Source organism: Lichenostomus cassidix, chromosome 4A (genome assembly GCF_008360975.1).
Source record: "Lichenostomus cassidix isolate B80296 chromosome 4A, HeHo_3.0, whole genome shotgun sequence".
Classification (NCBI taxonomy): domain Eukaryota; kingdom Metazoa; phylum Chordata; class Aves; order Passeriformes; family Meliphagidae; genus Lichenostomus; species Lichenostomus cassidix.
Window position 1 is genome coordinate 7,580,304 of NC_139485.1, and position 12,832 is coordinate 7,593,135.

The following is a 12,832-nucleotide window of genomic DNA, read 5'->3' on the forward strand; positions in this document are numbered from 1 at the left end:
AGCAAACAGGGAGACCTGAGTTGGTAATTTTGGAAAGTGATGTGCTGACTGTCTCACTACTGCCTCTGCTAGAAGAAAATACCACAGCATCTGCCAAGGTGTCCATACCCACTGGAAAAGCCATTGGGAAGGCTGACTCAGCTCTGGTAACACCAGACTTCCTCTGAAAAGTGTGTTTTATTAAAGATAAGGGAAGTGGCATTGATTGAAAACCTGAAGTGTGAATATTCAAAGACGATTTTAATTTCATTATACACAGCTGCCCATGTAATCACAAACCACAAGAAGTTGCTTAACACTTTAAAATAAAAGCCAAATCCCCATTCAGTCACTTGCTATTTAATTCACTAACAATAACCCTAATAAATTTGGTCAGTATTAATGTGTATGTCACTCCTTCATCTCTGGGATTGCTACTGCAATCCAGCATTAATTAGAGTGGATGGTTATTTAAAACTTTATTTCAATGGTTCCAGTGAGTTACGTATCAATTATAACCTTATTTATATTCAGTTACATATCCAGCTGTACTAAGGAGAGATCATGAAATTTGATAGAAATGGGATTCTAAATTGTTAAAACTAAATTAAAATGGGCTCATTAGGTGGTGTTGCATATTGTTGTAAATTATATACACCATGGCTAAAACCAGCAAGCAATCTTCTGTTTGCTAAGCCAGACTTTCATCTGTTTAAAAGATCTCAAATGGAAAACTAAAAATCAGCCAGGGAAAGCCCATGGCTTGCTCCACAATTAGTAAACACTCGGAATATCAAAGGTTACTTTCCCACTCACCGACGGATGGGCTTCTATGTATCCATGGGCGCTTTTATCTGCAATGAGCAAAGGAAAATCAACCAGATGCTGTTAGAAAAAGACCCTGCCTGTTTTGGGGAATGCCACAGGACAAGTCAACCCAAATAGTGATGGTTTTTCTTTACACCATCCCTTCAGGAGCAACAGCAATGAAGAGGACAGGACAAAATTCCAGACTGTGTCTATTTTTGACCCTATTTGCCAGTAAATAAAATAAATAAAAATTTGGTCAAGAAAATGCAAATTGTTCTTTAATTGTCACTACTTCTGTTCCACCCAAGAGCTAAAGCAGCTTTTTCTCCTTTCCTTCCTGTGTTTTACTTTTTGTTCAATAAATTGCATGCATTCATTCTCATTAGCTTACTGACAACATTTCCACAGAAAAGCTTCCCCAAAACCCCCCTCAGTCATGGCAGTTCTATTCTGACACAGCATGAGAACAGCTCCTGGGTTCAGGAGCACACAAACTGTTTTGAAGTCTGCATTTCATCACAAAGGGAATTGCTATTTTAGCACACAGTAAGTGTCAAATTAGTCAAATCCTCTAATTATAGAATTTGGGAAGAAAATATGCTTTCTCTCAATTCAGGAGATAAGTGCACAGTTTTTAGAAAGATTTCTGAGAAGCTTTAGCATTTTGGAAGTTGTCTAGGTTGAACCATCAAACTGAGGAAATGACAGACTCCACTGCCACAGATGATCCCGTGGAGGGAATGAAACCCCAGCAGGTCACATCCCAAATGCTGTGCACACCATGCTGGCTACACTCTTTTTTAGCTGAAGTTGTCAGCAGGAGCTCTACCAAAGCAATGCTATCTTAATGGCATTTTTGTTTCAAAATCTTGGTTAGTTCTACAAATCAGCAACAAAGCAAAGTCACTGTTTTGACATTTGGGGGAAATAAAGGAGAAATGGAACTCATTTCAGGAATATTTCACAATGTTGTGGAATTGGTTCAGGTTGCTTCTCGACCAGTTGAATGCTGAACTCCCTTCTGACTTGTTTTGGAGCCTGACTTCCCCTGTTGGGAGATGCCAACTTACCTCCTGATGTAAAGCTCATGTATTTCTGGTTGTTAACTGTTTCTTTGGAATCATAAAATTTGAGAACATCTAGAACAGCCTGTGGGTTCTTCTTCTGTTCCAGTTTTGTTATGTTGGAGGTCTGTAGTAGCCTGGCCCACTGCTCTGGAATGCCCTGTAGATGTTGAGTGGAAACGAAGTGGGTTTAGAGTACTTAAAATCCACAGTCTCACAGATCTTTACCAAGATCCCATGCTCCCTGTAAGATTACTTGCAGAAATTTTAATTGACACCTTACAATTAAAATTAGATGCAATCATTCTCTTCTCTATCAAAAATCTAGCTAAAACCAGGACCCAGCTTTAAAAAGAAAAGAAAGTAATGACTGTGAGAGGAAAAAAAGGGCATGAAACTTCTCTGCTCAACTCTGAAATCAACCCTGCTCTTCCATGGAATAATGATTTAAGGCTTAAGCTTGTTTGCCTGGTGATTCAGGGCAGACAGAACAAGACTATTCTCTACTGGTGGACAACACAGTGTCTTTTAGGAGCTTTACACCGGACTTTTCATGCTTAGGAATGCAAACACATTTTGCTGAAATGATCACTACTGTCTGATTCAAAGGTAAACCCCACCCTGATACAAATTAATTTTCAGCATACCAGGGAACACTGCGGGGTAAAAAATCTGCCTTTCAGCTCTCAAAATCATGACACTGAGGTGTACCACTGCTGCAAAGGATGTCTCTAGGCTCTCTACTGCAAACATACAGAAACCAGGGGCTCAGAAAACAGGCTGAGTGCCATAAGCCTTGGAAGAATTCTTGGACAACTTATGGGTGAGGTGGAATTTGAAAACTGATCCAATCACTGAAAGCCCCAGCTCTACACTGAAATTCTATTGATGAAAACTTGCTTTAGTTATCCAGGACAGCTCTCTAGATTTGATGGTCTGTCATTTCCCCCCTTTACTGCACAGCTGACATCGACCAGTGAACTGTAGGGCTCACTGAAGGAAAAATGACACCTTAGCCTTGGTGCCACCCCAATCTACTTTCATACAGCTTCTTCTCAGAAATTGTCCACAAAACAATGTGTGACATGGGCCTCCAGAGTTTAGGACTGATGAAAAAACGTGGGAAAAGCCAAGCAACAAATCTACTGCACACACATCAACCTGCTGCTGCAGTGCTATGACATCTCAAAGAAGCATTTGGGGCCTGTGACGCACCTCTGGGAGCCTCCCTGGGCACATCTGTGAGCCATAGAGATCTGGCTGTAATGGACGTAAATAAAGAAAGAAAAGAAAGTTAAAACAGAATGTGGGACAACTTAGAAGGTGGTAGGAGGAGGAAACCAATGGGCCAAAATGGACAAGTCCCATCTAAAATGGGAGTTACGAGGTGGATACCAAATAGATCAGGTGGTGGACAGGCTACAGGAAGGCAGGTTTAGGAAAACAGAAAAACCACAACTGTTCCAAAGTTTGGAAGCATCATTCCCCCTCCTCTCGCTTTTAAACAGCTTTTCTCTCCTCATAAAAATACATTCCTGAGAATGAGAATTAACGGCAAGTGACTAGAAAAATTACATGTGATTTCCTTTCTCAATTAAAAAAAAATGGAGAAGGATCTGGGCTTTTGCCGTTTGCCTAGTTTTGAAGCCAGATTACTATTTTGGAATGGCTCTATACAAGTTTTTCCCAAGCTTGGGAGTTCTCTAGCCCTGAGATCACCGTTTGACCAGTGGAGAGAGCAGCTGGTCAAAGTCAGATTGTGAAATCTGGGAGGCTGTGCATTGCCACAACATAAATAATCTGTGTCAGACTGAAAATCAGGACAATTGTAAAGAAATGCTTGATTAGTTTAGGAATGTGCAACTTCTTTGGATCTACAGCCACAACTTTTCCCACTTACTAATGTCATAATCTTGAAGCTTTAAAAGTTTGGTGGGTAACCACATTTTCTTCTAGATTGGGGATGAGGAGATGGTTTCAAGCATGCATGCCTTAAAAAAAACACTCCCCACAGACCTGCTAACCACACTGTCCTCCATTCAGAAAATGCAACTCTTTTTTCAAATAAAGGAACATAAAGCTCTAGCAACATGCTCCCACCCAACAGTTTCCAACCAATTTCGTTCTCTGCTTTAAAAGCCCTATTTCTTAGCAAATGTGGTTGCTCCAAGCACAGTGAAATGGAGATGCAATATTTGCCCATGATGGACAACACAGGTTGGTGCTCAAGCCTGAAAGCCAGAACTCAGGAGCCCATGCAACTGTGCATTGGGATGCATCTAACAACAACCCGGGGATGCAGCTGGGGGAGATGATTTGGTGTCAGAAAATGGCCCAATGCGTTGCATATAACCCAGAGAGCAGGCACTAATGGCATGACAGCTGCAAGAATTCGAAATAAAAAACCCCATATGTTTGCACATTCATTGGACACTCCCATGGCACTTCCAAACTTTTGAAAGAGACAGACAGTGTGATCACTAGACAGTGGGAATATCTGAACATGGCATGGGCTAGTGGCAGTCCCTTTGCAGGACATACTTACCACATGACTACCCAGCTGATACACAGGCTCTATCCAGGCTGGGACAAATCAAACTTGCCTAATGTAGTGTGTAATGTAATGCCTGCATCTGGGATTAGTTGGGACCAATAGCTAGTTCTTAATGGTGCAAAAATTCCCTTCCTTTGACTGATGTGTGACTCCACTAAGGACTGCAGCACTAAGCCCTATGCAGATACCTGCACATGAGAAGTCACCTGTCCCTGTGGTTAGTTTTGAATCAGTTAAAGCCTTCTCAGACTGCAGCACTGCACTTCCACACTTCAGGAACAAGTGTAATGGCAAAACAGCAGACATCTAATGTCCACTGTTTAGAAAGGGAATAAGATATTTAAAAAGAAACTGTGCTACAGCAACAAAGCCGGACCGATTTACCCATGTAGAATTGCTTTGCTCCATAAAGGGTCTGGAACTCTGTCGATGCCATCTGACACCAAAAAAAAAAATTAAAATCTCTGATGCTAGGGACTGTTTTGACACACTCGTACATAAGAACAAAATTCAAAATGACCTTGATCCCTCAAATACAGACAGTGAGTGCTTGTGCTCAGAACTGAAGTGTGTTAGGCTTGATGTCCCTCCTTTCTGTTCCAGCTGGCAGGGACATGAATGAACTGGGACCCTAACCACCAGTCCGATTATGGGAGAACATAAGTGTGACCCATCATGTTTGCATGGAGTCAGAAGGAAAAAGTCTCAAACGCAGGGTAGAAATAAAGGTAGAAGGGTAGAAAGGAAGACCAGATACAGAATAAGAACAGCTGAACATCCAGTGGGGAGTGAAAGGAAAGTGGGAAGGTGAAGACAGACAAGGAGAAGTGATGCAAACACAAAAAGGAGAAAACAAGAATACAGCAGAATATGGTATGAAGATAAGGAGAATGGCACTGAAGATTATTCTGAACAATGAAGTGGCGACAGGGAAAGAACGAGAGGGGAAAAAAAGGAAAAACAAGAATAGACAGCAGGGAAAAAAACAAATTTAAAAGCTTTATGCAAAGTTTCTGATCAAAAATGACCACATCTGGGCTTTTTAAATAAGCATTTAGTCAAGCCCTAGGGTTTTGGCACAGAATAAATTTTGAAGTAAGATTTTATGACATTTATTTTAAAAAGCCTAATTAACTAGTCCACTTATTTTAAATATAGCTGTATTTCCTAATTACTAAGGATAATTCAATTTCACTACTCCTTTGAAGACATGCTGTCATTAAATGTGTTTTTTTCTTCTACTGTTATTCATATTGTTGCAACTGCTACTGTAGGACAAAGAAAGTTTCCAGCTTTCTTAAACATCCTTGCAAAACAGATGTAGCAATCAAAGTAAAAAATTATAAAGAAATCACATTTAGGGTTCAAATCCTGAAAATTAGCCATCCTTTGTCCATGCAAATGATTTGTCCCATCCTGTTTGGTGTATGCAGCCAGTGAGCACTAGCACAGTCCACAATGGTGATTACACAGTCTGACCACTCAGCTCACAGGGCACTACTGGGGGCAGGAGAGCTGCTAGTGCTCCCTCTCACCTCCACAGCTCAACAAAACGTAAACTCATTGCCATCTCAGCTTTAAGGAATAATGCTTTCAGCACCTCACTAGTAATCTGACAGAAAATGCTCTGAATTCCCTTGCACACTTCAAAGAGCTTCCATCAGATTTGTTTTTCCCAACACCTTGTTGAGATACAAGAAGCAAAAGCTGACAGCTATTTTATTAATACATAAAGGCTAGAAACACTGATCACCTAGTATATAAACATATTTTAAAGGATACTAAATTAAAATGAATGTACTTTCACAATGCTGCTGCTTTCTGGGTGTCTCCAAGGGCTGCCGGCAGAACAGCTGGACTTTGCACTTCGAGGCTGGCTGTCTACTATGCATGTGGGGGGGCTTTTTATGCTTTCCCAGAGACACTAAATAACCAACCCTTGTAGCAGCTTGGGGGACTGGTAAAAGCATACACCTACGTTCTTCCTAGTTTTCATTTCCCACAGACACTCCGCTGACAATCCTTGGAGGAAAAAAAAAAAAGGCAGCCTGAATCACAAGTTAAACATTCCAAATCCTAAGCCCAACAAATAAGTCTCTTTCTTCCCAGCCTGGCTGCTGTCATCTGATGTTTCTGGTGATAGGAGGTTATTTTACCATCAAGAAGCTAGAAGCTCTGGTAAACACGAAATACAGCAGTTACTTACTGTGAATTCTCCAGTGACGGCATCAAATCCCACATGAATGGTGTGTTCAAAGTCTGAAGGAAGAGAGATCTCAGGACGTTCTTTCTCTTTCTTCTTGTTGGCTAGAGGCAAAATGTTAACAAGCACTTATTTTCTGTACAGCTTTTCATTTAAAACTTTTAACAATCAGGTGTGCTCAAAATAATGTTTTAAAAGTCGAAAACAAATCAATTAACATCCATCTAACTTGACAAACAGACCCAAGTTAACATTAGCCTGGCAATCCTCGCTGGGAAAGGTCTAGAAGGTGTTATTTTGTTTTCTTTTCAGCCAATACAGCTGCTGCCAAAGCAAGCTGTTCATGAAGTAGCCTTCTCAGGCTATCCTTAACCAGTATGATTTCTATTTTGAGTTCTTGTTTTTAATTTTTATGTCTGAAACAAGCTCCTGTTTGACTTCACACTGTGGGTTCCTGCAGAAGTAAATCACGTAGGACACGTATGTGTCTGTGTGTCTTTTCTCCAATATGGTTTGAATGCATTTTAAAATCAGCCAAATCAGAGAGGAAAGGTTTTTCTAGATAACCATTTTTCCTACAGGTTCTGTAAAAACCAGCAGCTCAGGAGGTGACTCCTCTTCAGTAAAAGGCTGAAACAGCAGCTCTGTTTTAGAAAACACAGAATCTGCCCAGCAACAGAATCCCATAAATGCCTTTGGAAAAGCTTCATTTGAGCTCTCAATTAAGTAAGACATATAATCATAAAATGTAGGCTTTATTAGTCTCCAGATTTTTTTTCTTTTTAAATCACTTCACCAGTATTCCCAGAGTGTGGAGTATCTTACTTAAGCAGGCAGACTTGGAAGTCAGTCAACCTCCATATGCTTCTCATCTCCCTCCCTCTTTACAACCTTTTGAAAGTAACATCCCTTGTGGTCATCCATCTCCTGCGCTTCTGACTGCTGACAAATGTCACTTCAGCCCAGCTTTACTGACCCTGATAAAGAATGAGTGAAATGAAGGCTGAGGGAAGCCGCCTTCACTTTCCTGCAGTGTTTTAATATTATGTTTGCCAGCTCCATAGGCTCACCTAGGGGGTCTCATCCAAGCCTGGACTCACTATGTACCAGCATCCCTCCCAGTCCAGGTCTGTCTCTGCTCAGTCAGTAGCTCCATGAGACCTCTATTTGCATGCATCTTGCTCCACCTTACAGCCTTCTTTAGGTGGAAGATGCTCTGCTCTTTGTACTTATAGCCTATTTTGAATGTTTCTAATCCTTTCCCTGCATTGCTGCATTTATCCACATTAAGTAAGTGTCATCTTTCGTCTGTGCAGCACATCCCTACACAATGATCATCGATGAAATATTTTCATTTAGCATTCAATAAAGATAGCAGCAATAGATCAAATACAAATGCAAAGACTTTCCCCATCTTTTATTGCTAAGATCATGTTGTTTAATTTTCAGGACACATGTTGCCAGTTAGAAGATGTCATCTCTGTGTAGATAACAAAGCTGATTTCTTCTACTTAATCATTTGCAAGCAAATGCAGTGAAAATTATTGTTAAAGGTTTATCAAATTCAGTTCAAAGCAGCAGCCAAATCTAGAAGTGAAATAAAGGATTATATAAAACATTCCATCAAAGCACCACTTGTCCATTTTAGGACTCTTCTGCTGGAGGACAAGTGTTCCAGCTCATTCCCCAAGATCTGGCTCATTTGCTTCATGGACCTGTGCCTACCAGACTGTGATATAATACCTATGGTCCAAATGCTGGTAAACTACAAATGAAATATAGAATTAAACATCTCTTTACAACACACTCACCTCTCCCCAGTCTAAAAACTTTGACACTTCTGTCTGGGCCCTGCAAATCAAATAATTTCTATTTCACACAAGATGGCAAAATGACATGAAACGGCATGACTTCTTTGAAGCACTGACTGGATGCAAGGGGTTTGTACTGAACATTCCTCTTTGATTTTCCTGTAAATGCCCTTCACAATACACTCCTGCTGCACAGAGTTAGCCATGAGGGCCTCCACACCACCTCAGCACCTACGACAGATTAAAACAGAACAAGGAAAGATTGTTCTGTCTTCCACAGTCTGCATCACCATCATCATTATGTTAAAAGAGCAGTTGTTTGGGAGAAAAATGTGACTCAGCTAAGTGGCAGCTTTTCTCAGAGACAGGAAGGGTTTGACCTCATGCTTACGCCCTCCTGTTTGCTCGCCTCCTCTTCAACTCACTCTGTGCTTTCCTCCATTCCCTGTCCCTTCCACTGCCACTCACACCTGTCTTCCCATCCTCCTTCCAGCTCTGCTCCTCCTGTCCCACTCCAGTAGTCTTGTCCTTTTTTCCTCCTCCCTTGATCTTTACTCTGCTGGGTTTTTCTCCTTCCCTCTTTTCTTGTTTTTCTGTACAGGAGGCAACCAGATGCCTAAAGGCCAGACTCTGCTCCTATCTGCAGCCAAGTCTAAAGCAGCTTCAATGGAAGTGGTATCATTCACCCAGGAACTTCAGGTGGATGGACCTCTGAAAGGGCATCTGAGCTGTGGCAGGTCAGCCTCCCTCTGATTTCTTTAGGCCAAATGCTCTACAGAGCCTTCACGGAGCCCCCAGTGCGCACACAGCAGCAATTTATTTCACAGCAGTTACTAGTGGTTTAATGAAAGAAGAACAAGCCTGTACCAAACAACTGCAAGAACCAAGTCATTTGTTTCTGCTCTCTGTTCTGCTGAGGTAACACCTCTGCTGAATGAAGCACTACTGCTGTGAACTCCACTGGGGCTCCCATCACCATGATTATCTCTGAGGTACGAAGGCCAATTTCACAGCTTCAGCAGAACATGTTCAGCTCTTTGTTCCACATGGATTGCCCAAGTGACACTGGAAACTCATTTCAGTTGTCAGCCTTGGCTTTCTGCCCCCAGGAATTGGGGTACCTCAGCCCAGAGATGAGAGCGAGAGGAGCTATACAAGGAAGATAAGGTGGACAGCCACTCTGGGAAGGGACAGGACACTACTGCCTAAATGTTTTTTTCAACTGTAGATGCACATAAGGGCTCCACAGAGCCATCACTGGCTTGCCAAAACAAGGTTTTAAACACAAGTGCTCAAACTCTAACTGAAAATGCTGCACTCCAGCAGGGAAGTGACTGCGAAAGATTCCTGGTGCCCAGGCACAGCAGTCCTGGCACACACCACAGCCTTGGAGAGAACACACTGTACCATATCCATCCTCACATCCCTCCTGTCTGGTGAGCAAATCAAAGACAATGAAGTTCCTGCAGATTCAGGCAGAAATACCCTGCAGTGGTGTTTTCTTCACAATCTATTTACTTGCACCAGTGATGAACTATGGATTTAACATTGTGATGCTGCAAAGCACTGCACCAGATTACAGCAGATGTATCAATCACCTGTTTTATAAGCAGGAGTCTCAAAAAATGTGTCACAGAGCCTGTGAAACACATGAAGTCCAGCTGATACCCTGACCCACAAACCAATCCTGCAGTGAAACTACCTCAAGGGACTTGGCCAGTCAAGCTAAACTTCCTCCATTTATTCTTTCACCCAACCAAATTAAGCTATAAATCTTACCTGACTTTTCTTCATGGTCACATTTAAAATCATGACACTTGTATGTTCCCTAAGGTTGCTCTGACTGCTATTTAATTACATTTTTAATGTCACTGATCATTTCCAGGAGGTGTTGTTTCTGGGTCTCCCCTCTTCTGCATGCATTTCACACAGCATCTCCGATTTAAGAAATGCTTCCTCACAGAGGGATAATACCATCCTGCTAGCACTCAGGGGAAGAAATGACCCAAGTCTGTCCAGGAATTAAGCAAGCTGGGAAAAGACTTTCATTCTGGCCTTTAAAAAGGATGAATTGAAAATTAATTTTGTTCCCAGAAGGAAACATTTAGGGGAACACTCTGCAGAGTGAACTGGCCAGGTCTGCCTGAGGAATGGGGCTGCCACTGTGCCTTCTACTGCCTGCGAGGAGTTCTGAATGCCAGACAATCTCCAACTGCTCCACACAACCTCATGAAGATTCATGAATGGGGCAGCCAAGCAGCACGGGTGAACTGGAGCTCCAAGAGAATGACTGCAGTTCCCCAGTTCTGAGCTCTCCTTGGAGGGACACTGATGGACATTGACAGAATCACTCTTGAAATCCAGCTGGATTTCGTGCTGACCACAACCTCTGAGCCCAGCATTTCAGCCAGCTTTCAGTCCACTTCACTGTACACTTACCTATACTGTACTTCATCAGTCTGTCTGTGAGGATACTGTGGGAAGCTCTGCTGAACACCTTACTAAAGCAGAAGTAACAACCACTGCTCTCCCTTCACCACCAAGCCTGTCATCTCAAGGTAAAAGGCTGTCAGTATAGCTCAGCATGAATTCCCCTCCACAAATCCATGCTGACTGTTCCTAACCACATTCTTATCTTTCATTTGTGTGGCAATGGTTTCCAGGAGGATTTTCTCCACCACCTACCCAAGGACCAAGGTGAGACTGGCTGGCCTGCACTTCCCAAGATCCTCCTTCTTAAAGACAGATGTGACATTTGCTTTGTTTCCATCATTAACAACATACCACAGTGACCCCAGCCTTTCAAAGATAATCCAGAGTGACATCAGCCTTGCGGGTGCAGCCCATCAGTTCCCATGGCATTAGAAACAAAGAAGATCCCTTCCCTTAAACCTGCAAATACACTAACTCAAAACACACTCCTTTCCATAAATGTGTCTAAAAGAATGCAACTGAAATGTGACTGAAATGCTGTTTGCTGCATGTTTAAAAGACTCTTGCTGCATCCACACCTAGCAGGTTTTAAACCAAGCCATTCTGTGCCCACTTGCACTGCAAAAGCAACAAGCAAGAAGACCCTTGCTCCTGTTCCTGGAATGTAAGTGCATTAAAACCCCCAAAGTGTCAGGCATATTGCCCTCTCACTTCTGCGAATGTATTTTCACAAGTACACAACCTCATCTCTGTATTTACTGCTAATGCAAAGCAAAATCAAAGGAAAGGATTCCCCAGATTAACTATAAAGTTATTTTTAAAAGGCAAGTTGCACAATGTGTGCACATTTTAGTGTCTTTTCGTAGACAAGAAAGTAACTGACTGAACACCTCCTCCTCCTCTGAAAAGTGTTTCTAGAGTAATTGGAACAGAAGGCTTTGGTACCATGGCCTGCAACTGAAACAGAAAGAGAACAGCGGCAGAAAGCAAACGCAAAACCAATGACCACCAGAAAGCCCAGAGAAGGAGCCACCCATCCACACTGCTGATACTTTACTTTTATCCCCTCCTCCTGGAAAGATGGAGCGCAGCCTGGCTTTCTTGTTCTTCTCCTCAGGGGCCATGGGAAGCGGTTTTGAGCTGTGGTTTAGTGCTGAAGAATCACGATTGTTGCTGTTCATTCTCAACGGTGGAGCTGGAGGTTTCTCTTCAATATCCAGACTATCGGACATCTTCAGCAGCCCTCACAGCCTCCTGCAAAGCACAACACAAAACATGCATGTCAAGGGAGGATCCCATGGACACACAGCTGAAAACTCTAGCAACAGCTGCTCCCAGCCCTTTCCCTAGCACATACAGCATGGAGTAAGGATCCTGGAGATCCTGATTCACAAACATGCACTTGAATCCACTACTGACCCCAGCTGCTCACCTCCATCAGGGGAGGAGTTTGTATGAGCACCTTCCCAGCTGCCTTCAACTGGTTTGTGTTAAATTAGTGACCTGACCTATTCAGGCATCTTTTCCCTGCAGCAAATTAAGGAGAGCTCAAACACTTGCTCTGCTGGTAGATCAGTGTGGTGTTCACCATCCAAAGAGGATGTCTACCCATAGGCTCAGCCTGTGTGAACTGCCAGACTTCCCCTACACCATGTGGTTGCTCACCTCCACCTGTAACTGCAGGTAACACTGAACCACAGGCAGCCACTGATCAGGTGTTGCTCTCTACAGCTTTGCCTTCAGGACTAAAGGCATGGAGAAGATCACACACTTCTAACTAACGGAGTCATGTACTGGAGGCAGCTGTCAGAGAGAAAGGTGTGTTTGTCATTTGGACCACACCACCTGGGAAAGCATAAGTGATCCTTCAGAGCAAACCACAGTCTCCAGCATGTGTCTGGTCCTCAAGAGAAGGCTCTGCCCACACAGTTCCACTGTCCAGGTAAAGACGTGCTCTGGTGATGGAGGAACACAGCTC

General features: G+C 42.7%; 1 protein-coding gene across 7 annotated transcripts in view; it reads right to left on the bottom strand.

Annotated features, from left to right (window-relative positions):
• Window positions 1–12,832, bottom strand: part of PAK3 (p21 (RAC1) activated kinase 3) — a 125,292-nt gene that overhangs the window by 23,595 nt on the left and 88,865 nt on the right. For all 7 annotated transcript variants that reach the window (XR_014852207.1, XM_085060351.1, XM_085060352.1 and 4 more), the window contains exons 2-5: window positions 11,912–12,108; window positions 6,614–6,714; window positions 1,860–2,013; window positions 796–833 (exon numbers count right to left, since the gene is read on the bottom strand). Coding sequence is in view for 6 of the 7 variants with exons in the window: in XM_085060351.1 (XP_084916477.1) it covers window positions 796–833; window positions 1,860–2,013; window positions 6,614–6,714; window positions 11,912–12,086 (468 nt within the window). In the remaining variant the exon portion in view is untranslated. The remainder of the gene's footprint in view (window positions 1–795; window positions 834–1,859; window positions 2,014–6,613; window positions 6,715–11,911; window positions 12,109–12,832) is intronic.